Genomic DNA, 26,956 nt, shown 5'->3' with positions numbered 1-26,956 from the left:
AGGAACAGTTGAAAGGTGGTTATTTGGTGTATGGGACATCTTATGTTTAATTGTAACTAGAATGTATTGGTTTTACTGCGTTGTGCAGAATGACATTTTAACTGTTTTCACTGTTTTGATTTTCTCAGAGCCATGCAAGAACCCTGTATGTTGTCACAACAACAACATTGGCTAGGCAGAATTTGTCTGTGTAACAGCCTGCCACAAGATAATGCAAAGCAAACCCTACAGGTATTTTTATCCTCTTATCCTCTCTAATGTAATCCTGGATGTTCAAAGATCACGACGGGATGTTTAATCTCATGTCTCTGGTATTATTTGCTAGCATAGATTAGGAGGAAAATGCCTCTCTGGGAAGCTGCTCCATTTCCAGGGTTGATCTGCTACCTCCTTTTCACTGCCTCCTTTATCTCATTGTTAGGAAAACTCAGCTGAAATCTGGCTGTCTTCCAACTTGCAAAGCAAGGCTTTATTTTGCAGTGTTCATTTAATTTTTGCTGGGTTTTGCACTGAAATCTGGCTGGCCACGGTAGTGCTTCAGGTTGTCCACAGGCAGTGCAGTTAATGCCGGGAGCGAGGGAGCCGTCCGGACTGCCAGCCAGTGCCTGGATTTAGTCATGAAGGGAGTAAGCCTGAGCCTCGCTTGACCACCTCAGGATTGCGTGCCCAGAACAGGGCCTGTGGGTCTTGGGTGCTTTTAGGATAACTGCAAGATTCTTAATATTTAGGTGTACCTGATAATCGAGATTCTAAAGAGGGCAGCTGTGCCAAGTTAATGCTGCGGTGCTGTTTAACAAAGTAAGTACCTCTTTTTGCACCATTTTTTTTTAACCTAAAATGTGTGAAGAGCAGCGAGACGTGGCTGTTCCTGCCCAGCTCCCACAGAGGCTAATTGGGATTGCACTCTCCGTTGGTGTGAGCAGGTTTGGGATATCTCTTGTCTGGAAACATGGGAAAATAAATGCATTTACAGCAGCCTCTCCTGAAATCCCGGAGGACTGGGTGCAACGTGCTGGCCCTGGCTGGTCTGTGCTGATAACAGGGCAGTGGAGGGGCCAGCTCAGGTGATGGGGAAGGCAGGTTTTGCTCTTCTTGCACCGGGGGAAATAGGGACACGCTGAGGCTGCTGTCCCTAAGTGGCAGTTACAGAGCTGTGAAGGAGTGGAGACAACTGGGGCTTTCCAGGCAAGTCAAGGCCATATGGCTGACTTTAATGTATATGCAGTTGGCAGCCCTGTTAATCAGAAACCTGTGAAAGATGATCTGCGGAGGTGTTCTAGAGAAATCCTGGCCTGATAACCAAGAGCAGAGCTTTGTGATTAGTCAGCTGTGGGATATTTACATGTCCGTATGAATCAGATTGTTAGTTAAATATTGGTTTAGCAGGGGAACTGTGTTCTCTTCCTGTTTGAACTCCAACTGCAAACACTGTTGCAGGTGGTAGGGACAGGCTTGTTGAGTTTTCTTTGGTTTTAATTTACAGGTAGTTTAATATGAGGGGCAAGATATATTATTTAAACATCAAATTAACGAAAGACTATTTTTCAAACCAAATCTGATCCATTGGCACCAAACCTATCTTAAATCTGACTGAGTTTCAAAGTGATAAAAGTATTGTGAGAGGGAGATAGATCCTGGCCCTAGGAAACTGAGGGGGGACGTTTTTAACATTACCTAAAACTAATCTGCAGCGTTTATTTTGGGACACAGGAGGCTCACAGTGATCCTGTGCTCTGACTGGCCACGTTTTGCTCTGATGAAGCACAGCATTGGATCTGGTGACTGCTTGTCAGCTGCAGTTCCTCTCTGCAAATCCCCCGTGTGTCAGTCTTCTTTTGCGCTTTGGTTTCTGCTGTGACCATATGGATGTTTGTTTGACAGGAGTCTTTGACCCTCAGACAGTTGGGTGAGTCATGGAAAGAGTGAATTCACCCGTATAGAGTTTAATCTGTCCTCCTCTGATGGATTTAATTTCCACTTGACAGGCTGTACTCAGTTACGTGCTGTCTGACCTGGCTATTGGCTACCAAGCAGCAACCAGAGCACTGCGTATGGAAAGAGTCATCTCTGGATGGTGGACAAACATCAATATTAACGAGCTGTTACTCATTTACACTGGTAAGTAACAGAACTGCTCTATAACACAGTTCAGTCTCCCTCAAGAATAATTCTTTTGACAGAAGTACAAGCACACAACAGCTGCAGCGTGCTTAGTGAAAGCCGTTCTAAACAGTACTGATTCCTGTCACAGAACAATGTATTTTATAGTTTTGGTTTTCTGTTTTTGAAGTATTACCCAGGCTTAAATAACTTTCATTTTCTAATTCAATGATAGTGAGTAAAAGTGGTTCCGGCTGCAAAATTCGTCGTGCTTATGACAGCATGTTCAGATCACAGAATCACAGAACGGTTGAGGTTGGCAGGGACCTCTGGAGATCATCCAGTCCAACTCCCCTGCTGAGCAGCATCACCTAGAGCACATTGTGCAGGATGGCATCCAGGTGGGTTTTGAGTATCTTCAGAGAAGATATTCTTCTCTGATACAGAGAAGATCTTCCCTGCTGTAGTCCAGGTGAGTGCACATGGTATCTGAGGAAACAATTGTTTATGGAAGTTGCAGTGCGTAAAACTACCTAATAATGAAATCACCTTTTTGTGGAAAAACTGCTTTTGTTCCTATGCTTCATGAACTGCAGTGGCTCATTGATTTATAAGAGCAATTTAGGGTCTGTTTTTGACAGACAGGGTGAGAGTGAAGCTGTTTCATGAGGAATTGTTCCTTCCTTTTTGTGTGTTACTGTGATTGATCTCGTCATCTGAGGTACCCATGTGCCTGCATGCCTCCTCTTCTGCCTTCAGCAGCAACTCGGGGATGCGGGGCTGCATGAGACTCAGGAGGGTGTTTCTTCGATCCGGAGTCTGTTCTGTCACTGTATCTCCAGAGCAGGTGATGTCCTGGATACCTCAAAAAACTACTGCTTGTCTGTAATTTTTCAAGATGAGTACTTTGAGGATGAGGGAGGAGATCCTTGGTGGAGCAGAGTAGCAGAATTTAGATGGCCTATGTGTACATAACTACGGAAACAGAATCCACAGATGTGGATTGCAGGGTGAATACTGGCATGTTGATTTGGTCAGTTAACTTGTTTAAGATTTCTATAGTTTATAGAGTCCTGACGGGCACAGAACTTAAAAACAAACAAAACAAAAAAAACCCTACTACTTAAACAGATAGAATAATGATAACAACTGTGTTAATGAAGGTAGTGGAGGAATTGTGCCCAGAGCAGTTGTTCTCTAACCCTTTTTGAATAAACTAGATAAAATGAATGAAACAATAACCTCCAAGTGCGAGGTGCTTTATTTCTGAAGCTAAAGACGTTCTACTGAAACAAAGAGGCCCTGAAATAAAAAGCTCACTATTTTTCAAATTGATAATGGGCATTAAGCATCTGATGAGTAAGGCATTTCTAGTTCCTTTACTAGTCCTAAATCCATTAGTACCTGCTTCTCCAGCTCCAGAAACACCTCATAATCTGCATTTTCTTGCTCCTCCATCTCTCTTAGTTTTCTGTTTAGTAGCTGCACTCTGAAGGAAGAACAGAAACAAGGCAATAATTCACTGGTAAGCTTTGAAACACAAAAACAAAGACTCCATTGCCTTCCAGTGGATAGTATTAAGTGCAATCAGAAATGAGTAGACAGAGCTATGTTAACTGAATTGTTATTTTCTTGGTTTGTTAGCTGGTACTATTAAACCATCTACCAAAGATAGGCAAAATCATTATGTGAAGAAAGAAACCAATGAACCAAGACCATCTATTCTAATCCTAACCATGGCAAATAAGAAATAAGGAGCTGCTAAGTCATTCTGAAAATATACATCCTGATTTTTGAAAATACTATGGGAAATTCAGCCTAGCAAAAATAGGTGCATTTTAAAGATCTAAGGAAACAAAGGGAGTTTGCTTAATTCCAAATATAACATACTGTTTTCTCCATCTGTGTCTCCAGCTCCTTTTCTGTTCTTTCTTTGGCTTGAAACTCTTGGTATTTCTCGTAATTCTTCAGGTATTTGACTTCTCTCTCAAAATAATCAAGTACGTTGGCCTGCTATTAACACAATGACAAGCAAGTCTTGTTACAAACCTAAAGACTTGGAATTATTGCTGATGGATCTGCATGGTATTAACAAATTGGCTATTTTAAGAATATAGATCTCTATTCATCCAAATGATTTGCTGCAAAATAATGCAAAGATACGGATAGAAACCAGTTAATTTTGGATACAAATATGCATAGGGTTAAGTGATTTTTATTATATTGAATATTATAACTTTATTTACACTGAATTTTATTACACAGAATTAATAATTCTGTGGTCTAAGTTGCATAGATCCACAACACTCATAATTTGGGCAGAAGCAATGTTTTTCCTCAGTTATTGCACGTAGCCCACTCCTACTTTACTTTGGAAAGGTTTTACTAAAATTTGGTGGCTCACCTGGTGTTACATTGTGACATACTGTAGCGCTGCACACAGCAAACCATTTGTGGGCTGTTTATAAACTACTTCAACATATACATGGAAGATTTAGAACTGGGATAAGATGAGGTGAAAGTTTTGTTTATAAAAATAACAGACTATGTAGCAGGTAAGACTGATAGACTAGGTAATACGAAGATCCTAGCTTGCTCTTGGGCTGGGAAGAATAAAGAAAGAGAAACTCAGTATATTTTCATTACTATGCACCACATAACATTACTTTAATGTATGAAAGCAGGTGTCATTTTATGCACGAAGCACTCTTCACTGTGTTTTCATGTAGGCAGGTTGGAGCAGTGGAATTCTGCCAGCTGTCACCTGGGTTTCCTTTAGGTGCCTCTTACAGGAGCTGTGCAGTCAGCTTTGCTATGAGTGATCTTTGGAGAATATGGCCTACTTATCTCAAATTAATCACGACATGTTTGAAGGCAAGATTTTTCAGCTAGGCCTGTTTCTGTTTTAGAGTTTTCAGGATAAGTTGTCGCAGAGATAAATAAAAACCATTACCAACCTCATTGCTGGAAGACTGGCTTAATATCGGACAGATTTCTAAAACATGCAGTACTCCAGAATCATCAGAAACAGCGAGAAATTGCTGCTTTGCTGAAAGATATTTAACAAAAACATAATCTAAATTCCAACAGTAATACATATCTCCACCTAACCATGAAATGTCTGGTTTCTAATACGAGAACTGATGTTTCTTACTATGGATAGTGCAAAGAGCTACTAAGAGTTGTACTGTGGTCTTTTTGGTTTATTGTTTACTGAGGCAAAAACACAGCTTTATTGCTCTTATTTTCTTAACAAATGAAATTCCATTTAAAGTTTGTACTTTTTCAAAAAATTTTTTTTTTTACTTAAAATTTTTAGTTGCTATATGCCTTCCTAATACACTTAATATGCTTAGAATGTGATGTATGCACTTCTGTGTACAGTGCAGCGTTCAACTAGTGGAAGTATATACTTATCTGCTATATAGGATGTAGCAAGATTAGTGTGCTTTGGAGTAATGGGCCATTTTACATACATAAAGCATAAATATGATCAACACCAACATACGTGAGGCAATCCAGGGGCTGATGCAAGTTATCATTGATTTGGAGATGTTCTGGAAATGAGATGGCTCATGAGGTTTCTTCAGTAAGTCCCAAATATCTATATTTCCATCATCTCTGCCAATGAAGAAAACGCCTGGTCTTGTTAAGGACCAGTGTCCCGTAGTGTATCTTTGTGCCGTGCAGCTTGACTCGAGAATAGGTCCATCCTTATTTTTTTTCAAAACAAAGACAAGACCCAACAATCAAACAATGCTGTCCATTCACTACCTTAAATTTCCTATCATTTGAGAACATTCATAATTTAAATGATCCTATTACAGAATAATACAGATGGCAAAATCTGTATCACCTGTGATTAGGACATATATGGGGGATTAAAAAAAGCTGGTATCTCGCTTTGTCTATTAAGGTAATTTGTCTATCTGCTGTTAAAAGCTGTGGTCTTGAGATTTTGCTAAGTGCAGCTAACCTGGCTCCCCTACACAACAAAAACAAACAAAAAAAAGCCCATGTTTTTATGCTTTCAGCTGACGAAGAGACTGCATCCTAAATAAGAGCTCTTCAGACTTGTTTAGCACACCTTGCCTTTATTGTTTGATTTTATAGCAGCAGAAATAACTTGTCAAGAAGCTACGGCTTTTATGAAGTTGATATTAAAGAAGGTCACCCCATTCTTTCTGTAAATGTCAAGATTACAAAGCTATTTCTAAAACAGCTTTTCTGATGTGAAGAAAAGGGAAAAGCTTTTCTTATACCCAATTTATTTCTAAGCTATCAAGCTTTGTGATATACAAACAGTTCTGAAAATGGTCTGTGAGGCTGTTATTATAGATATCTTTTGTATCTCCATCAATTATGTTACAGATGTTTTAAAGTAACTTACTGTGACACCTTCTTTCCAAATGGCAAAATTCCAGCCTCCAACACTTAGAACGATGTCTTTAAAAAAGGGAGATATCTGGACAGTGTTCACAGCTTCATCATGGATGATGTATTTATGAGAGGGCTTCTTACCTAACAGAATGAAAAAGACAGTTGCTTATAACTAGTGATTTCCATGATTGTCTTAACAATGGGAGTTAAGTGGGGGGAAATGGAGATGAAGGATCCAGCACAGGCCTCAAAGATACTAGCCTTGTTTCTTTTGTTTACATGGTATAGGAATTGGAATTGCTGTAAATCTAGTTACTGTGAAGTATGACTTCCCTGATTTGTGCCAACAGGTACATAGCGATACACCAGAGTTTTCTCTATTCTGTTGTGACAGCTAAACTGCATGCAGTCTTGAGCATGTCCTGCTGAAAACTCTGGTGTCATCAGTGAGACCAACTTACTAGAACAGAAGAATGAGCAAGAACCTTAAGAAGACAGAGTGTAGTGGCAAAGACTTTAAAGTTAGCAGTATATTAAGGTTTAAACAGGTGTTGAGAAACTTACTAACTGGTTTTCCTGAGTCGCTATCAATCTTTATTTTCCAGTCAGAATAGATAATTTCTCCATCCTGTAACGCCAGAAAAATCAAGTAAATACTAAATTTAGAGCTTGAGGACATAGAACAAAGTGGTTTGTTTTTAAGCTGTGACTTATTTATAGCCATTATTAAATATGTTCTTGGTAAGTTAAAACAAAAGTCTGCAGCCAATGACTGAAAAAACGCTAAACTTTTGGATCACCATTTTACAGTTTTGTGTTGCCAAAACAGCTTTACTTATGATGTACGTAGGCAGTCCTTCCTGCACAACTGGGCACCCAAGTATTTGGGGAAATGGTGGAAGCAAGAAGGGTAGGTGAAAGATGAATGTTTGTTTCCACGTGAACTTAAAAGTGGGATAGATTTTTGGAATTTTAGATAGGTAGGGTAGGTAGAGAGCTATGAGTAGCTGGGACTTCCTAGAATAAAATTAAGTTCTGGGGGAAATTGTAGTATTGTTTCTATCAGACATTTGAGGAAACACTGGAAAAAATATTACCAATCTGGGTTTTGGAATAAGGAAGTACTGTTTGGTTTCTGATGTCAGCTAGTTAAATTCAATGCACTTTGGAAATGTCTTCTAACTCTGCCCTTGAAGTAAGGGTTCATAGTCTAGCAAATACAGGCTTTTATTATTGTTTTAATCATGTCCCTAAATGCATTAAAGTGAGAGTAAAATATGGCATGTCCAGAACGATCTTTTTAGTTAACACCTGAAGAAAACATGTAGGCGTGTACATTTGTGGAAGCCCTGAAAGACTGAAAAACTAAACAACAGAGATCTTTTATTAACATTTTCTTAGTAATTTACTACTTTCACTTACTTTAGTTCCAACAAAAAAGTTGTTGGAGATACTCTCTAGCACTTTCAGAGGTTTGTTTGAAGGAACACTCATCTTTGCATATGGGTTCTCTTTGGCAAGTGCTTGTGGTTTGTTCAGAGATTGTGCCTTATCTGGGAAACAATATAGATACATTTATTTATTATACCGGAAAAGTTACCAGATCAAACAATTCCTTTGTCTTATAAAGGTAGTTTATAGATAAGGGGAGTTACAGGAGCAGAGAGAAAGAACGACTGCCAAGTAAAGCAGCAGTCCTGCAGGCTAGCTGCTTCCCTGGAAAATCTTTCCCTGATACTGGGGCTGCAGCTGATGGGAATGCTAGAATAGCTCAGTTCTCTCTGTCAGAGCAGGACTTGTGGTCTAATCCTACCATGCTGGTACTTTAGGTGTGACCCTTTCTGCAGTGACAATTTCCAGCAGTAGGTTAGACACACATTGGGCAGGAGCAGATTGTCTCTGAGTTCCTTTGCACTGTTAGTGAGAACTGATCTACTACAGAATGTGAAGTGCTAGGATACCTCTATCCAAATGCATACAATATATGCTGTTACTCCAGGAATTTGTTTTCTAAAGATACTTTTCTGCGTGGACTGAAAAGGATGTACTATTTCAAGAGTTAAGAGACTGGGAGACTTGCATGGGCTATTGAGCAAAATGCAGCAGTTACCGTGGATACAGAACTGCTCTTATGCATTCAATATGTGTATGTGTTTTCATATTCAATATAAGTATATTCCACTTTGAATACCAGTATATTTCAGAAACCTTTTTTCTCCAGATGCTGTAGAACATTTTATTGTTTAGCTTTCATTATATACATACTGAAATACAAGCTTATTAAAAACATTTTTTCCAATAACGTGTAATAAAAATATTACCTAAGATTTTGTAATGATGATGCTGTTCCAGTAGACAAATTTTGATGGGACTGTATTCCATTTCGGTATCACTCTTGCACAGGTTTATCTGTTCAGAAAAAAAGCATTTGATAATTTGTTTTGTCAGATGTTTTGTACCTACAAGACTTAAATTACTTTCTGCCGTAATGAAAGAGGTTGTTTTAGTCTGTGGTTTGTAATATTGCACAACCAGCATTTGTTGCCTCACGTGCAAGTGTATACAACTGCAAATTTGCAGTTTCTCCTGTGTTAGCTTTTCCTTATAAGACTTTTGCTATGTTTCTAAGAAACAAACAAAAAGTGGTTCTAGTGGTCCTGCTTTTTCAGTGACTGTACTAGCTGAAGCTATTCTGAGCAGAACAGGTCATCAGTTTCTCTTTTTTCCTTTTTTTTTAACATTATTATTTTCAGCCTTCATTTGTTTACTGTCCCACACAAACTGCTATGACCATTTTCATCAGACTTTGATTGTTGGGTTGCCAGTAATTAAGGTCCTGTTGATCATGACATGTTTCACAGTTTGTGACCCCCTGAGATAGACAGCATAGTGGCTGAAAGTGCTGACAGCAACATCTGCTGTTACTACAACTGCTTTTGCATTAGTGCAGTTTTTAAGACATCATCATGCTGCTGCTTCTGTGCTAACTTTACAGAACACATTTTATTGAAGTTTCAGAGGAACTTTGAAGCCTTTCATCATTAGAAGGAAATCCACAGGAACCTTGCAATGTTGTGGAAAAACTAAAGGGTTGGGAAGCGAAAGAATACATTCCTATGGATTTCTGGCCATATCTACAGTTTGGTTTGGTCCTACTGTTCTGTATTAGTGTACAGTACCTTTATGAGAGGTTTCCAGCTGAGAGCTAGGTGCTTAAAGGTATCTGGAACTCCAGGGGGCATATCAAAAATGTTCTTCTCTTTCTCAAATGAAAGCTTGCCGGGAAGTTTGGTGACTCGAATATCCCAAAACAATATTAAGCTGCAAAATGACTGTATAGTATTATCTTCTGTTTCTGTTTTAAAGTCGGGGCAATTTTCAATGCATTTTAAAAATGTTTTTTTTACGCTTTCATCTTCAAACTTAGCAATAGAGACCCTGAAATGCAGGCAAATGCTAAGTACTTCAGCCATCATTTATGAAAGAAGTAATTATATTCATTTATTCAACATTTTATCAGTTGTAACTCTACCAAGGCAGCCAAATGGCATTCATACAGTTTGCTTATGGAAAGTTACTGGGTGAAGTTAATGGCAGTACTGGGTGAAACTCCCTTATCTGTTGACCAGTGTGATTACTTGGGCTCTCCACAGTTAGTTAAAAGAGTGGTTAGGGAGCTGAAATCCACGCCTGGACCAGATCATGAGGCTGTTATGCAACTGTGATGGGCCCAGTTTGCTGTAAGAGCAGGAACATGCTAATACAGCCTAAAAATATAGATGTCATCTTAGCTGATCGAAGTCAATATTCTGTCTCTGACTGGGCCAGTACTGGAGGCTCAGAGAAATGGACAGAACCCTCTAGCAGGTAATACAGTAATGCGGATCAAACCTCATCACCAATTCTTATATGTGCCAGTTTATTTGCTGACTTTTAAGACAAATGGCCCTACTTGCTTGAATGTACCATACCATTGGAGTTTTCAGCCCTGTAATTGTTCCCGTTGCTCTTCTCTGGGCATTGATTCACTGAATTGGCATAGATGATGATAATTTGCCTCATCACTGATACCTTCCTTTGCTTTGCTTACAGAAGTTGCCCAGGGACCCATGCTCTTCAAGGACCACGTTACAGCGACTCCCCTGCTCTTTAGGTGCATACTATTAATGTGGAGCCCTGGTATGTGAGTAGTTTAAAATTATTTCTTCCATGTGCACTACCAGCATTACAGTGCAAACTTACGGACAATTGTATTTGCAATCATTCTTCCAACTTAATTCTTTGAAGTCTTTTCTGATTTTGATTAGGAAAAATAACTTCTATTATTAACAAATTTTGCTGTCTTTTTACTGATCCTCCTTTTGATATAACTAGCAAATACTTGATTGAGCCTAGCCATAAGCCTTTTGCCATTATGAAAGCTAAACACGTATTTCCACTTCTTGCTTTCTGTCCCCCTGCCTGTCTTTCACATAAGATAATATTTGCTCATAACCTTCATGATTATGAAGTCCACAAAAGAGGAGTTTCATACCAAATAATTTTGCCAGTTGAATTTCCATCTTTAAATATAGTTTACACTATTTATGTGGCCTCAAAATCTTTAACAGTTTTTTGTGCAAGATTCTCATAATCTTATGTGACTCATACATACAAAATGTATAAATGAGCCAAATGTGGTGATTTGGCTCTCCGGGCCAATGTATGTGTGACCAGCACTTGGTAAGCACATAATATACAGGTGTACATGTGAGCTTGTTCAATTAATGAACCCTTAATACCATCACTGCAAAGGGCTTAAACTTGGTGTGTTTGTCTTCTGTGTACAACTGCGTTTCAACTATTTAGGACAGGCTGACAGGAATCCAGAATTGTGCTAGTATCATTGAGTATGTTCCATAAAGCTTTCCAAAGGAAGCTGGAAGACATCTTGTAAAGTAAGTAGGCATTGCATATACCAGTCAGGGGAGCAGGTCACAAGCTGGATGCAAATTTCAGCTCTGTTTTCAAAAGTGGTGCCTGTTCGGTTGACCTAAAAACAATAATAATAATTACAGGGAAAAGGAAAGTGAGCAATGAAAGTCATACTCTGCTAAGGATACGGTTCAATACATAAAATGGTCTTCTAGGAATTAAGACACTGTTTCAGCTTGGTTAAGTTTGGAAATCAGGGCTCAGTAACCTGTAGTTTTAAAATAATAGTCAAGTATTTTTACAAATGTACTTCAAGTGAAATGATGTCAGCTTTGCCTCCTAGACACCTAAACTTCTAAGAAATCAACAGGGTAAAAACTTGCTGCAAACATTGTGAGTCAGGCCCTCCTTAGATTACCGTGTTTGTAACTTTTCATCCAGCTTAACCAAAGAGCAAATTATTGACAAATTTATCTCAAGTGGTGGGAACCCAGTTCACACCATGGTCATCTATCTTAAATTATCACTGTGTATGTGGGATGCTGCAGGTTTTATAGTAATTATGTACTGAGTAGTCATTGTTTTATCCAGAAGATGGGTTGGAGAGGGAACATCTGATGACAGGCTATGCTCTAATTAAACACGATCCCCAGTGTAGGCAAAAAAACATTTATTTCTGGCTTAAACGCTACTTATCAACTGTGCAGCAAAGTTTCAGCTATGCTTTTTTGTTTGCTTGGTTGGTTTTAGGCCTATTTCTACTGTTGTTTTCATTCATTAGGACCAACCTGGAGTTTAAGTGGTAGTCTCTCAACCATGCAAAGCTGGATTAGGTTCTGCATATAATTTTGAAAGTTTTTTCATTGATATGTAATAACGAACTGCAGATCTTAGAAACTGCAGTGCTGTGGAAAGGCTGACATACATCTCAAATTTGTTTATGTAACAAGTATGTTCCAGTACATACTCTTAGATATTGACAAAGAAAGTGATTTCTTTATCACTATTATTTATAAAGCCCCATTTTCCTGCATCTGTTATCCCATATGAACATGAAAACAGCTTTCTGAGCCTAAACTTTGGCAAAACAAACAAATGTAAAATAAAACTAGCATTCTGATATCCAATCCCTTTCTTCGTGTTTTACATCTGGTACCATTTAGAATCCATGGGTACTGCTGTGAAGGACTGTAGTATCTATTAAGTCTTAAACATTTGGTCACAAACGATGTTGATAGATTAATTTGTATAAACCATTCAAAGGTGTCAGTTTTCTTCCTCTTGACCTGCTTTTCCACTGCCATTTTGCATTTGATTACTTTTGCTTTTCAAGTTAATTTGTACAACAAATTGCAGAACTTTGATAAGAAATGAACATCTGATACTCCTGTAATAGACTTGGACCCTTTAACTACATTGAGCCTGTGTACCATGGAGCTTTAAAAACATCACCGAAAATACAAGAGTTGAGTACACAGCAGCTAGAAAAACTAAGTTAACTACTATAGCAGTCTTTTTAGGTGCCTAGGTACTTAGGTAATTGAAATTACTTTTCTGAATTCTTAGTGGCAGACTGGGATTACCCATAGTAGAAATTCAACACATTTTAGATACAGAAAGCTTACAGTTAGACTTGTAATTCCGAATTGTATTTTGTGTAAAACTACATGTTTTTTTCCAGTAATGACAGAATCATATTAGGGTGAGAATACAGCACAGTTGTAAAACACAATGAACGGGACAAGCAGCACCAGATTATTTAGCATTTTAAAAGGTAGTCAGAAGTAATGAGAGCTGTTACAAATAATTGAACCTTTAATATTTTATCTTGAGTTTACACTATGATTTCTGAAGTAAGTAGGAAAACAGTAAAAAGTGGAAAAATAAGTATTTAAACTCACCTCAAAATGATCTGGCAGCCAATGTATATCTGTAATCACTGTTTTATGGCTACCCTCTGTGGAAGAGGTTGCGCAGTATCTCACTAAAGGTGGTTCTGTAACACTCTCATCGTCTTCCATATATGATGGCTAGAAATGTTTTAAAAAGAGTTAGTGTATTTCCAAAATAAAATTGTAAACCTGTCAGAGAAAAAGCTTACTTTACATACTGATAAATGCTTCTTCGCATATTTCATATTATCTGTAAAACTTTCTTGGGGTCTAATATAGAACCTTCTGAAAATGGACAGCCTTGAAACAGGCATTTGGATATGAAGCTCTGAAGAGAATTCCAATGTGCCTCTACAGGCACACATCCAGTAAGGTATGAGTTTCTCCTCTGCTTTTAGGTCTCTCCCCTTTATAGTTTCCTTCCACTGAAATCTGTTTGTTGTCTTCCAAGCTACCTTTTTTTTTCTGTCCATATATTTTCATTTTCAGTGAAATGCTGAGTCGCTTTCAGTATTATATTTAGCAACAAATGCTATACATATTTGATGGACTTCATATGATAAGGGTTGAGTATATGTTGATGCCCAATAAAGAGCAGTCTTAGTGAAGCCAAAGCCTGCACAAAATACAGTAAAGCTATTAAGCTGCACTAATCAGGTAGAAATGATATTGTGATAATGGGTTTATTTCGTGAACCCATCAGGTTTCTTATCCTGCTTAGTATCCCATTGCAAAGATTATCTACTCCTCTGTCTTGAGCCAGGATACCTTCACCCATTTTTCCCACTAACTTGTATTCTAACTTTCCTTGTCTTCACCTCAGATGTATCGTTGCTCTCCAATAGATTTAGAACAGAAGCACTGTCCATATTAACAACCGACTTTTTGACTCCAACAGTAATGCTTTTTGCATTTTGCAGTCTTTCTTCATGTTTAGAAATATCCCACAGTACAACCTACAATGAGAAATAAGTATATTATGATTTCTTTCATTCTTTTTATTAATATGCATTTTTCAAATACAATTCTTTTTTTTGGGGGGGGGGGGGGGATGAGAAATTTACTGTGTACTAGAATTTAAGTCTTCAGAAGTATTGCCTCTTCAATGTTGAAAGGCCAAACTTACATCACAAAAAGAGTCTTCACAGTTTGACCTATTTACCTGATTTTTATCCTATTTTACTGATGAACTGCAAAGAACAATTTTGAAGTAATGGCTGAACTTTGGAATAATCAGAAAATTTAGCAGAATTCAGTACAGGATTAGAGAATTTCTTTAATTCATTCCACAGTGAAAATACAAAGAAATACAAATTCTATGCCATAGAATTTTGGCTTACAGTATTTTCATACTGTGAGAAAATACAGAGATATCTAACTTTATTCTGAAACAGAGAATTAATACCTGTCCATTGAAGCAGCCACCAGCAATGATATTTGGATCACTTGGACTGAACTGAAAGCAGTAAATGTCATGAGGACATTGTAATATTAACTAAAAAAAAAGAAGAAAACAGTAGTCGAGAAATACATTCACATTTATTGATCTCTTGTTATATGAACACTTGGAATTTTTGAAAATCCTGATTAAATACCTGAGGGTGGATAGGGTCAGAAAAGCTCCAAAAAATAATGACTGAGTCCTGCAACAATAATTTGTCAGAAAGGTTAATTCTTTCTTCATCAGAATGCTGCTGTGTTGCTGACTCTGCTATTATCCCTGATTGAGAGAGAAAAGAAATTTTCTCAGAAGAGAAAAATCAAATTTCAACATTCTATTAATTATGCTAAGTGACTTATATTTAGCCCTTGCCAGTACAGTGGTAAAAAAAAGTGCATATATTTATATTTTTCTTTTTATAGATGGACTTTGAAGGAATTACTTCTGTTAGAATTATCTATCAATGTGTTGTGGAAGCTCAGGATCAGGATAAAACTCAACTTTTCTGCTACTAATCTGTAATCATGTAATACTGAACCTGAAATGATAAGACAAGCATGTAGACCTGGCCATCCATCATGAAATCAAATCTTTCGTAGTTTAATTAATTTCCTATGCAGGCAGCAATGTTGGCTGTTAGTATGCTGTGCAATTAAGACATTCATATGAAACTTAATTGTGCTTTCAAGCACGGCTTTTTAGAGTAGTAATACCAAGTAGGGAGCAGAAGGAGACATTTAATATTACTCAGTAGAGCCACATGCCAGGGTAGCTGTAACGTTCCTCAAAAATATTAGGTGTGCTACAAGACCCAGCCATGGGGAGAACAACGTATATAGAACCACAAGTACCTGGCCCAGTTGCAGCCCTGCTTAAATGAGCCTCATAAGGGAGAAATTTCCCCCTCCTATAAGCTCCAGTTCTATGCTTGTGTGATAGGCTTTGCATGACCTTTCTGAACTACATAAACAATGTCTGTATTATTTTTCACTTTATCTCAAATTGGCTATTTAGACATACAAAATTGTGTTTATTATTTTTTTAAAATTTAAAGGTCAATGACTATGAAAGATGCACAGTTTATAGCAGTCATGTAATACATGTCACTCAAGATTAAGATCATTACCATAGATGGTCGGATGCCAACGGACACAGCTAATACTTCTGTCCTTGAGATACTGCGGATCTGTGAATGATTGGTATGCTTTAAGATAGACATCTGACTTGTCACCAGAACTGGTTTCATCTTCTGCTAGGGCCTTCCAGTCATCAAAAAAGGCATTCATAATTTCATTCTGCTGCAATGCAATTTCCATTCTGTTTTGTGAAAAGAACAGTTAATACTTTGAAGAATCCAGATATGACTACTCAGTAGTAGAATCACAAATATGTCTGTGAAGAGACAGCTTTTGTTTTACATAAAATTATGACCATATTATTAAAAAGAAAAATTCCTCAGTGATATATCACAACTGTAAGGAGACTATTCCCATTTAAAAAAATAATTATACCAAGAATTTGACTCCAGTTGTGTGTGCATCAAGTACTGTGCAGTTGTCCCATTCTTGTGCAAAAAGTGTCAGTAAGTGGGACTTGTCCCATGACTTGGGCCTGTAGAACAGCACCTTGGCTCTTCTGCATAACTCTCTGCTTGAGTGAGCAGTGTTTGAAAGATGAGCTCTGCAGCTGGTTTGAAAAGATGTATTGCTACCAACTGTAACAGGCGTAATTCCAATTTAAGCTATTATTCAAATTAATGCAGTATAGTTTTCATGTTCATTTTAATTAGGCACAAATATCAGATTAATATTTGTTAATATTAAAATAATAAGCAAGAGAAAGAATAAAAGCAAGAGGATAAGAAAGAACAAGCAAGAGAAAAAAAAACTTCAGTATTTGACCAGATTGATGGTCCACTCAGCCAAGAGTTCTGACTCCATTCACTTTGATTCTATATCATTTCATGCAGCCTTTAAAGTATATGGCTGCAGTAACTTTACCTTAAATGTACTGATGTGAGAAATTCTTTCAGTTTCTCAGATGACAGACTCTCTTCCATCTCTTCATTTGACAACTGTCTAGGAGAATACTGCGTGGCTGCATTTTTTGGATAGGTCCTAACCAATTGAAATAAATATAAACATGAGTATGCATATAAACAACTTCAAATGCAAAAAGCCATGTAATATGTAAAACTAAAAGCTAAGTATATTTGTTTTTTCTAGAATCTCTTTGGAAAAGAGTGAAAGAAGATACAGACAGAGCATCCAATTTTGTTCTCTTAATCAATTTGTAACAGAGCGTGTCCAGAGGAGTTGAGTTAATCTGCATAACATTAGGTGAGATCAGAAGCGGTTCTTAGCTTAGTAAACAAGCTGATAAATATTTCTCACACTTACCATTTTGTCTGAGTACTAGCTTCTTTTACTTTTGGAACCATTTGTACACCCACATCTCTTTCAAGCAGTTTAATGCTGAAAGTTGTGTCTTGGTAGGAAGTGCATTCAACATAACTGTCTTTCACATGTGAAGCATTCCTATCAGTAAATCTAATTGGTGCGCCAAACTTCCTGCGTGCTCGAGAAAACATGTACTTAATCTGCAAAAAGCATTTCTGAAGTTAGCAAAGGAGAGAGTTCTTGGAAGATCCATTTTGTAAAATGGCATTATTCTTATAACAGTAGAATGAGTTCTATTGATGGTTTCTGTACTGAATTTACTTATATTTCTGCATTGTGAAATTCCGAAGTGTTCATATAAATCAGCTATGTACAAGTGCCTCTGTCCCTGGAGGTGTTCAAGACCAGGTTAGATGAGACCCTTAAAAGGAAAGGAGTCATAAAAAATAGTTTCTGCAGCACTTTGTTTTTGGTAACAGTTGATAGTTCTATGTGTTTGTTTTTTTTTTTAAAGACCCCAAGCAAAAACTAGGATTGCAAGCTTCAATTTCTGACTTTTGCTTTTTAAGGAAATTAAAATAAATTTGTTTTTGTGATATTTGATTAAGTTACATCTGTTATTTCTGACCTTTGTAACATAGCCTTTAACAGATTCTTCTTCAACTTCCTTTTCGCTGCCAAGAGAAACCCATGGTTTGCGGACAGAACGCTTATAGGCATGGACATCCAGAGTTCTCTCTTTTTCTTCTTCACTTTTTTCTTCTTTTTCTTCTGCAGTGTCTGGAGGCTGTGACATCAAACAGTGAAAAATAATGTTTTTTCAAAAATGTGTTTCTGAAATATAAGTATGAACTAGAAACCTGGAATTCAGTTTTCATTTACACATTCTTTTGTCTCAGTGCAATAAATCTGGCTATGCTGTGCCCCTGCATTCAATTGGGTTAGGTCCCATTTATCCATTTGTGCACGAGAATTTTCCAATAAATGTTACATATTTGATATTTAAATACTAAAGAGTGTTATGTTATATTCAAGAGTTGTCTTGAAAGCAAATCACTGTTATATAAAAAGAATTTATAGTGATTTTCTACATTACGCCTTCCTGTCTGGAATTGCAATTTGCTTTTCTATTAATTGTTGCTTCTAATGGTGGGTGAGAAACTCATGTTGAAAAATGATATAATCTGACCATAAACCTTCTCCTGTGATGCAAAGCACAAGGGGAAATCTATATATCTGCTGTTGTTTAGAGCTACAGAACAAAGTATTATTTGAAGACTATATATGCGTATTGTGAAAAATAAATAGAATACTTACTTGAAGGTATCCAATATATTATTATAATCTCTTAATTGTATGTCTTGTAAACCTGGATCTTGGCAGAGGAAATTAACACGATAAAAATGCAGCACTCAGTTATACTAGCCATCTGAAGTAAAATACAAAGTCTTTCTCACTGCAAAATGTATTTTAACAGTGATACATCTCTTTTTCATGATCAGATTAACCTTCAGAGAAACATTCTGGCTTACCAAGCATATCAGATGTTTATGAACACAATACCAATCCTGAAGTATATATTTCAGACAAGATTCTGAATTATTGATAGAGTAATGCTGTGGTATATTTCCTTACCTTCAGAAAGTTTTCCTTGGCTTCCTCAGAAGCAACAAGGTAGAAGTTCTGTCCATACTGGAAATTTGCATCAAAAACTACCAGAAGTTCTTCCCCTGGATATTCCTATTTTAATTAAAACAAATATTGGAAAACTGAAAACAAATAGCATCCAAAAAAGACATAAGACTAATGAGATTGTGTAAACTCAGAATCTTTGGTTAATCTTATGATTTTAACAGAGAATTTCATGTGCAGAATTAAACAAGAAACTGTTTCAATGATTCTCAGTAAGTAGCCTATGAATCAGAGAAAGCCAAATCTGTTCAGCTCTGTCTGTTCACAGAATCAAAACTAGTACCATTTATTTTACTTTTAGCATATTTTCAATCTAAAATTATTATTTTTTGTTTGTTTGTTTTTAAGTGCATGGTGGGCCATGACAAACTTCCAGAGTTGACAGTGGTCCATGACCTTTGGGTATTACAGTGTTAATGTTTTTACAGAGTCAAACAAGGACAGAACTTATTAAAAGAATATATGTTCTGAGAGTATACAATTTAAAGTGAGAATGAAATAAGCTACATACTAGAACAACTCTTTTGACAGGATAGAAATCAGAAATAGCAGCTCTTGTTTTCAGGTCCTGAATTATGTCTTCTTTTTTAATAAGTTTGAAACAATTTTCTTCTGTGACATCCTCATCCACTCGGCAATTAAAAATTTCTTGGGTTTTTGTAGTGAAGACCAAGGGAAAAATTTCTGGGTGGCCTATGAAAGAAAGCAAAATTGCACAATAAACAAATTTAGAGTGTTCTTTAAATGTAAACATATCCCTTAATAACTTCAGGTCTGTACTGTTTCCTAGCAGATTGCCTTTGAATCTTTCAGCTTAGTTTGTGGTATTTTTGGAAGTGTGGAATACAAATTATATTATATTTTGCTTATCTTGGAAATGACTGTACCTAATGTTTTCTACGTAATGAATATATGTTATTCCTAGTATGAGTGGGTTTTTTTTGATCAACAGGTGGTTATGAATTTTATGAATATACATTAAGGACACAAGAGCGCTTGATTATATACTCTAGTCCTTCCCTGTAGAGCAACACCATGTTAAGCCGCTGTTCAATCTAAATACAGCTTCAATACCATCCCAAATAAGGACGCTTCTCTGATTTTGGACTTAGGCCTTCCTCTCATTCAGTTCCGACTGTCGTTGAGTCTATTTTTGAACTAGTAGGTGAGACTGAAGTGAGGTCACTAAGATTTAAACCAGGTACAAGAGTTTATTTTCAGCTTTGCTGGAGAATATATAGTTGACCTCTGTTAGTTTCAGTCATGTCGGTTCAGAACAAGACAGCAGTTTCTTATCCCAACTCTTGACATTGTTATCTTCAGCATTTTTAGAGAGGCTGGGTGCAGTTAGGTAACCAGGGGACTGCACTTTGCAAACACTCACAATCTGAAGATAATATACAGTACTTATGTCAGCCATATGTACATTGTCTTGCACAAACTACATCTTCTGCCTTACATAACGGATAAAAGTTAAGACCAATATAGACCAAGCTAGATGAATCCTTCCTCACTGAAAGACTCTTACCAATACTGCCCTGCCATAAAAAAAAAACAAAACACAACTGTATTCTTCATGAAGGCCACTGTGCTTTCATCTGAGAAGGCTAGCAAGTGTTCATTTTGAACATTCAATTTTTCGATAAACTGGAAAATGGTAAAGATTTAGCAACATGTATATGTGGGATTTTTATTATCTGCTGATGTGGGTTTATCATCTACTATAATGGGCTTGATAAGAGCTGATACTTTCAGTCTCTGTAACATTTCTTTGAGATATTAAATATTTTATCTTAATTCCTCGCACTTGTGGTATTTTTATTCTCGTGTGTGCCTTAAATTAGAGTTGATTTGTCTAAAATGATGATATTGACCAGTTTTGGCTCAGCACGTTTTGAGAAGCTATCTCTGACCTAAGCCAATAAGGACTGACAGAACAATAAATCCTTCTTAATATCTATCATCTGGGAAACTAAATCTGCATAAGCCTATCACGTAATATATAATGTTTGATGAATCTGACATTTATCCTTTAAACTCTTTCAGTGCTGCTCCTCCACTGCACCCATTCTGCTACAGTCATCCATGAAAATTAATGAAATGTATGGCACATCTGGTACACCCTGCGCTATACCAGGTATGATTTATTTGGCATTCACTGGTTATTTTGTAGCATACACAATAGGCATGTACAGTCCATTAATTCACTTTCAGCACAATTGTAGTAAATATTACATGGCTTTCTTTTTCGATATCTCGGAGATTTCCAGGATTTCTGTGTGGATGCTTCCAAAAATTACATATTATAGGCAAAGGATTGGGAAAGATCTCTGAAGGTTGTCATTATAGGCAACACCAGACCAAGTCAGCTCTGGTTTATCTTCTGGAGCCCATATTCTTGTCTTTCTGATACTACTCTCTGTAGCTGACGAGGCCAAGATCTGGATTTTACTTTTGCTTATCAATTTTGGCAATGAGACCAGACTCAGAAAAAGTGCATGGTCTAAGTTGATTTAAAACATATAATCTTTTTAAGAAACTGCAAAAGTTGATCTGCAGGACTCCCAGGTCACCCTAGCCAAAGACATGAGACCTCATAAGGAAATGGACTGAAACCGAAGTACAAACCACAACAGAACAGATAGACTTTACATTTTGATATATTGGAGCCATAAATTAAATCTCATTTTGCAAACTGCACTTCTTAAAGCATATCTGATAAATTAGTAAAAAGGGGTGCGGAAAAAAAATAACACAAAGACGAAACAGAAAAACAATACTGGGAGGTGAGATGGTCCCCTCTTGCTTACAGTGGGAAACCTTCCATCTGAAAGTATGACTAAGAAGGTATGACTGTCCCTTTGCTGTGCTCTTGGCATAAGCCAAGAGGATAGAAACTTAGAGTTGCCTACAAAAAAGAATGTAATTTCAATCTCTGCTATACACAACTGGCTCACAGGATGGAATGGACAGGAAAGGCAATGGAACAGTGGATTAGTATGTATCACAGTCTTCAGAGTTGGTTATGTGGCTAGTGCAATTTAGAGGAGTAGAAATTAAAAATTTAGAAGCATAATTTGGTGACTGTTATGTGAATTTCTAGCAGAAGATTATTCTCGTGGCTCAAAGTAAATTAAAGTAAAATTGAACAATTACATTTTTGATACATCAAAAAAGTTAAGTAGAAATAAGTTTTTTTTTCAGGAAGCTTGTATGACGACTTTTTTTTTTTTTTAATGCTGAATCAGATGCAAGCAGTCTTGTCCACAAAGACTAAAGTTAAAAAAATCTTCTCAAAGAGATGTAGGTTTCAATATCAATAGAAACAATACAAGCATGCATTAAAGTTAAGCAAAATACAATGGACATCATTATGAGAGAGAGCAGAGTAGGACAGATAGTCTAAGTCGTGTTTTTTCACTGCTCAACTGCTGTAGGTTCAAGTTAAAAACAAAGCAGTCATCAGATTTAAAATATGTGCATCTTTTAGTCAAAAGTACTAATATTCTGTATTATAGAATTGTACCTTACAGCATTCTATACTGTAGGGCCTGTGTTATAGATTCTTGGGAACTATATGTAGATCTATATTATAGATTCATAAGGAGCTGCTGTTGGAATTCTTACCAGTATGAACATTTTAATTGAATGGTGTTTTCCAGTAAAAAGTATGTAGCATATATACTTCATATTTTGTTCTAATAGGAAATTGTATTCATGTACTTTGAAAAGACCATAGCTCTTCGTGCTATCAGCACTTCACAAAGGGCCAAAACTCTACAAGAAGTAAAGAACATTTGCAGATCTTGCACTAAGGAGATACCGTGGATACAGTTTGAATCCTGCACAGACAGTGACTAAAGAGCATCATTTTTTCCTCTCTCTACTGTCAGGTTAGGTATTATGGATCTAACCTTATTTGCCACCAGATGGAGCTAAAATTCTCTCAATGACAAAACTAAGAATCTCCAGGAACACCATGATTTTCATTTTAAAAGTAACACTTTCATGATCTGAGGAATCACTTGTCCATTTTCTTTAATTGCAGATTACCCATTTTGGTGAAGCTAGTCAGAGTGCGCTTTTCACTTTCACCTACGTTTGTATAGGATTGTGTACGAAGGCAAATGATATACGAAGTCTTTAAAAATTACCAGGTTTGTATATTCCTAGCTTGCCACGTAATATTAAATAATCAGATTTAACAATGATTTGACGAAATCAAAGATTAAAAAATGATTAAAATGTCATTTTTTTCTTACAATCGCTACCTATTATTAAATGCAAACATTTTGTATCCCATAATTCTGTTGCAATGCTCTTTATTTCCCCTGATCACAGCTCCTCTCAATCCAAGATAAAAACATCATCTACAAACCCATATCTGCTTCTTTTCTCACTGCACTGGTGCTACTCAGAGAGTGGTACTGTTTGTCATCACTACTGTAATAGACGTACTTCTTCCCAGTTTCTATTTTTTCCCATTCATATTTTTTTTCTTTTCATTCCATGGCATTAGTAACACTGAAGCTTCAAAATGTTGAAAATATTCCAAAACTATTACTTTAAAGCCCAGTCATCATAGCACTTACCTATTCTTTCCATAGAAAGATCAACTTCATCTTTTTTATCTGAAAAACAACAACATGATGTTATCAGTAATTTTTCTTCCTTAAAAAATACCCATGAATTTTCTTTTCCTTGTTGGGGCAATACTTAAAATCTTAAAATTGTGGGGCAATCATCATGCAAATCATGTCATGTGAGGAGGTGACAAACAGACAAGGCTGGCTAACATGGTAGAGTAGCAGAACTGGCAGGTGTGCGGGTAGGAGCAGATGTTACTCCTCCTAACAGCGGAGAAGTCAGGCTTGCTCTGAGTGGCAGGGTGCTGCAGGAGTTGGGCATTCGTCAGTTCCTGAGAGAGAACCTACAAACTCCACGGAGGGGTAGGATAGGAGGAGATTACCACTGATGAGCAGAATATTCTCTGCAGCACGACAGCTATTAATCAAATGGGGACAAAAAAGTGATTAAAAGGGAAAACCAACTTATGGAAGTTGGCTGTCATGGCCAAAAAAACCACCCTACCAACAACAAATTTGTATTTAGCAAGGCCTTTTTTTTAGCCTTATGCTTCCTTAGCTGTGCACTGTAAATGACACAAGTGGTGTAGTCTCTCATGACATCTCAGAAAAATGCAATAAAATGCACTGCAATTAAATTGTGAGACTTTGGTATATTTTTAAAGTCTGTTGTTGTAGCTTTAGAGTATGATCCTGAGCATCTAAACTCCAGCTGTGGGGGCACCTTTCTCTGCCTGGTGTTCTGTACTTGGACTAAGTTAGCTCTTGTAAATCTCCCCGCTTAAATGTATGAAGTCTCCTAATTTCCCATTCAATACTGGTTTTATGATACAACAAACTATTACATCTAAACTACTAAGACAAAGTGTCAATATTGCAATGTAGCTTTATGTTCCACATTTTGGTTACAAAAAAATTATCTGTAATCATAGATCACTCAGTTGTTTATGAAAATAGTATATTCTAATTTATCTCATGTTTACTTAAATGCCTGGGCCCAAAATAATTAAGGTAGCTGTTATGCAAAACCAGATAACTGCTTTCTTCATATCTGTAGTATCTTACGTACCAAGCTGTTTTCGTTTTCCTTTTGAGGATTGCTTAGCTTTGTCACCTTTCTGTTTCTTTGCTGAAATTTTTGGACTTTTCGAGGTGGTCTTGCTGGATCTGAGATTTTCTGACATGTTTTCAGATTCTCTAGAGAAGAATACATATCATCAATAAAGAGTAAACAGGCAGTGGAATGCACTGTGCATGAGTGAAAATTTGGCCCTTTATGTAGTTTATTATTACAGTTTAAATTTCAGCCACAGTCAAAGGTATGCTCCAGAATTTTAAATCATAAACTGTATTTTTATATGATATGTGATAGTTGGAAATACTCCTTCTTTCCAGGGTCATTAAGTATGGAAACTGATTTTCCAAAACAGTAGAATGTTAAATTAGAATAGGCATTACCCTTACAGAAAGCTAAAGAACCTGAGCCTCAGTGTGAAAAGTATAGGTGAAAATTCTATAGCTGTACATATTTGTCCCAGTGTCCTCAAGTATAAAATCATTACACAGCTGCACAAACTATTTTTCTGCTTTTGCATTTCCATTTCATTTTTCAGTGCAAGTCTGTGGAAGACAAACTTGGAAAGAAATTGTATGCATAAGTACATGCAGCAATCACACAGCTGGAGACTATACTGCATAGAAAGCTACTTTTATTTCATTTACTCCCCTTCTTCCTAGTATCTAGAATAAGCATAAGAACAACAGTGTAGAAAAGGCTCCGTTCCGTTGCAAAGAAGAAAACGAAACAGCCTGCCCACGCTGTACAGACTGGACAGCACCACCAAAAAATAGAGCTCCAGCACCATCATGTGGAAGATGTACATGTAGCATCTGGTAAAGCTACACCAGCACGCTCCAAAATTTGTTATGAAAAGTATTGAAAATTGATATTGTTATTGAACAGCTGGAGGTATTCAGCTGGGATAAGGACAATGGGACTCCCAGTTTTTGTGCTCCGAGTGCCCCTAGTGACAGGAAAGAAACCGGAACCTGCTCCCTCTCCCCACTTCCATCTCCCCACTTTTTCTTAGGACTGTAAACTGACAGGCAGAGAAATTGTTTCTTAATATTATACAAAGCACCTACAGTATTTGGGTGCTACTATCATTTTGGGTTGGTCATTTGCTCCCAGGCTGTGAAACATGGTGTTTATCTGTTTTGTAACACAGTTCTCAAATACTTTGGAAGCTGGCAATATAGATAGAGGTCACAGGTTATAGCCTGGTGGTATAGCCTGTATTTGGGACCTATGTTAACTTCACATGAATTCAGGATAAGTTTTGCTATTGACTTTAATGGCAGCAAGATTTAAACTCTTATTACAGTTATGCATTTTTATCCTACTCCAATTAAAATAGAAAAATACTCTCAAAATCCCTGCGCTCCTTTCTCTATCAGACTGGATCTTGCAGATCACAGGTGATAAGCTGCGGGCATTTCTCTGTTGTGCATTGATTATGCCAAATACAATCTCCTTGCTTACTCCATCTGAAGACCTGTAGCAATTTAATCTTCTGTTTTTGCCAAAAAAGCAATGATAATAACAACCCAACAAATTAATGCCTTAGAATTCTGAAACTTTTTACTTGCAGTAGCTGATGGTTTTGGAAGATTTAAAAAAAAAAGTAAATTATGTACTGTAAGGAGAAACTTAGGAGGTTTTTTCTGCCCTCATTCTTACAGTCTTTTTGTCAAGTACAGGATTACAAACATTGACAATATATTTGTTATGTTCAACATTCAATATATTTTCCCAGTTACAACCTTTTAAAGGTGCCTCTACACTGGACAATGCCTGGTTTACTGTTCTGAAACACTTGGGGCTACCTAACTTAGAGGGCGTGCTACTTCAGATGGTTAAGAGAGGCTAATTTTCTCATTTACCAAAAAGAAAGGGGGGGGGCGGTATTTTCTATCCATCTCTTCATATATTTTAAATAAAATCTGTGACACATTTTACAGAGGGATTCTGTGTCTATTCTAACGTGAAACCAACCTTGATACTTCTGAATAAAAGATACAGTGGCCTCCAGGATAGAAAGAGAGGACAGTTGTTTTAGAAATTATTTGAAATTATATAATATATATATATAATATGTATAGAATTAAATTATAATTGAATTATATATAATATATATTGAATTATAATATATATAATATATAATGGAAAATATAATAATGAGAAATTATATCTCATATGTATTACAGCTACATTGTCTTACTTTACTGTTTCCTGATTATACTCTGAAACCAAGCCAGTTTGGAAAATTTGAGTTCTTCTGAGTAACCTAAACCCTAAGTCACATGCATGGAGGAAACACTGAAAGGGCAGAGATAAATCACATGGCTATTTTTAGTAGAATAACTTGCAAGTAAAAAAAACCTCTTTTCCTTTGAATTACTTCAAGAATATTATACCTAGAAAAACAGTTAAAATTTTTGGAAGTTGTCTCCAAGTAATGAAGTTCTTCCTCCTTTAACTGAAAGAATCAG

The 26,956-nt window shown here is 36.7% G+C and overlaps 1 protein-coding gene and 1 long non-coding RNA gene across 6 annotated transcripts in view; one reads left to right on the top strand and one right to left on the bottom strand.

Moving 5' to 3' along the window:
- Nucleotides 1-26,956, bottom strand: part of DNAI3 (dynein axonemal intermediate chain 3) — a gene marked incomplete at its 5' end in the record, with an annotated part of 31,935 nt that overhangs the window by 2,511 nt on the left and 2,468 nt on the right. Inside the window, 23 exon segments of the mRNA XM_080603074.1 lie at nt 3,505-3,589; nt 3,991-4,034; nt 4,036-4,113; nt 5,058-5,149; nt 5,609-5,813; nt 6,491-6,621; nt 7,045-7,108; nt 7,903-8,033; nt 8,802-8,889; nt 9,660-9,918; nt 11,439-11,512; nt 13,296-13,424; nt 14,105-14,242; nt 14,692-14,781; nt 14,882-15,006; nt 15,854-16,044; nt 16,728-16,844; nt 17,127-17,326; nt 17,755-17,913; nt 18,762-18,866; nt 19,330-19,511; nt 23,411-23,449; nt 24,474-24,601. Coding sequence (XP_080459200.1) covers nt 3,505-3,589; nt 3,991-4,034; nt 4,036-4,113; nt 5,058-5,149; nt 5,609-5,813; nt 6,491-6,621; nt 7,045-7,108; nt 7,903-8,033; nt 8,802-8,889; nt 9,660-9,918; nt 11,439-11,512; nt 13,296-13,424; nt 14,105-14,242; nt 14,692-14,781; nt 14,882-15,006; nt 15,854-16,044; nt 16,728-16,844; nt 17,127-17,326; nt 17,755-17,913; nt 18,762-18,866; nt 19,330-19,511; nt 23,411-23,449; nt 24,474-24,601 — 2,854 coding nt within the window.
- On the top strand, nt 9-23,391 carry LOC308199230. 5 transcript variants are annotated; one of them, XR_013954509.1, is made up of 7 exons: nt 9-798; nt 1,711-2,118; nt 10,573-10,659; nt 13,566-13,659; nt 16,953-17,066; nt 20,865-20,955; nt 22,867-23,391. It is a non-coding gene; the product is annotated as an uncharacterized lncRNA (long non-coding RNA). The 5 variants fall into 5 exon arrangements; XR_013954510.1 differs by having other exon boundaries at nt 9-1,906; nt 1,986-2,118; XR_013954513.1 differs by having other exon boundaries at nt 9-2,118.

The sequence above is a fragment of the Anser brachyrhynchus genome (genome assembly GCF_964034855.1).
Source record: "Anser brachyrhynchus genome assembly, chromosome: 8".
NCBI classification, from domain to species: Eukaryota; Metazoa; Chordata; class Aves; order Anseriformes; family Anatidae; genus Anser; species Anser brachyrhynchus.
This window is presented reverse-complemented; position numbering and strand designations above follow the sequence as displayed.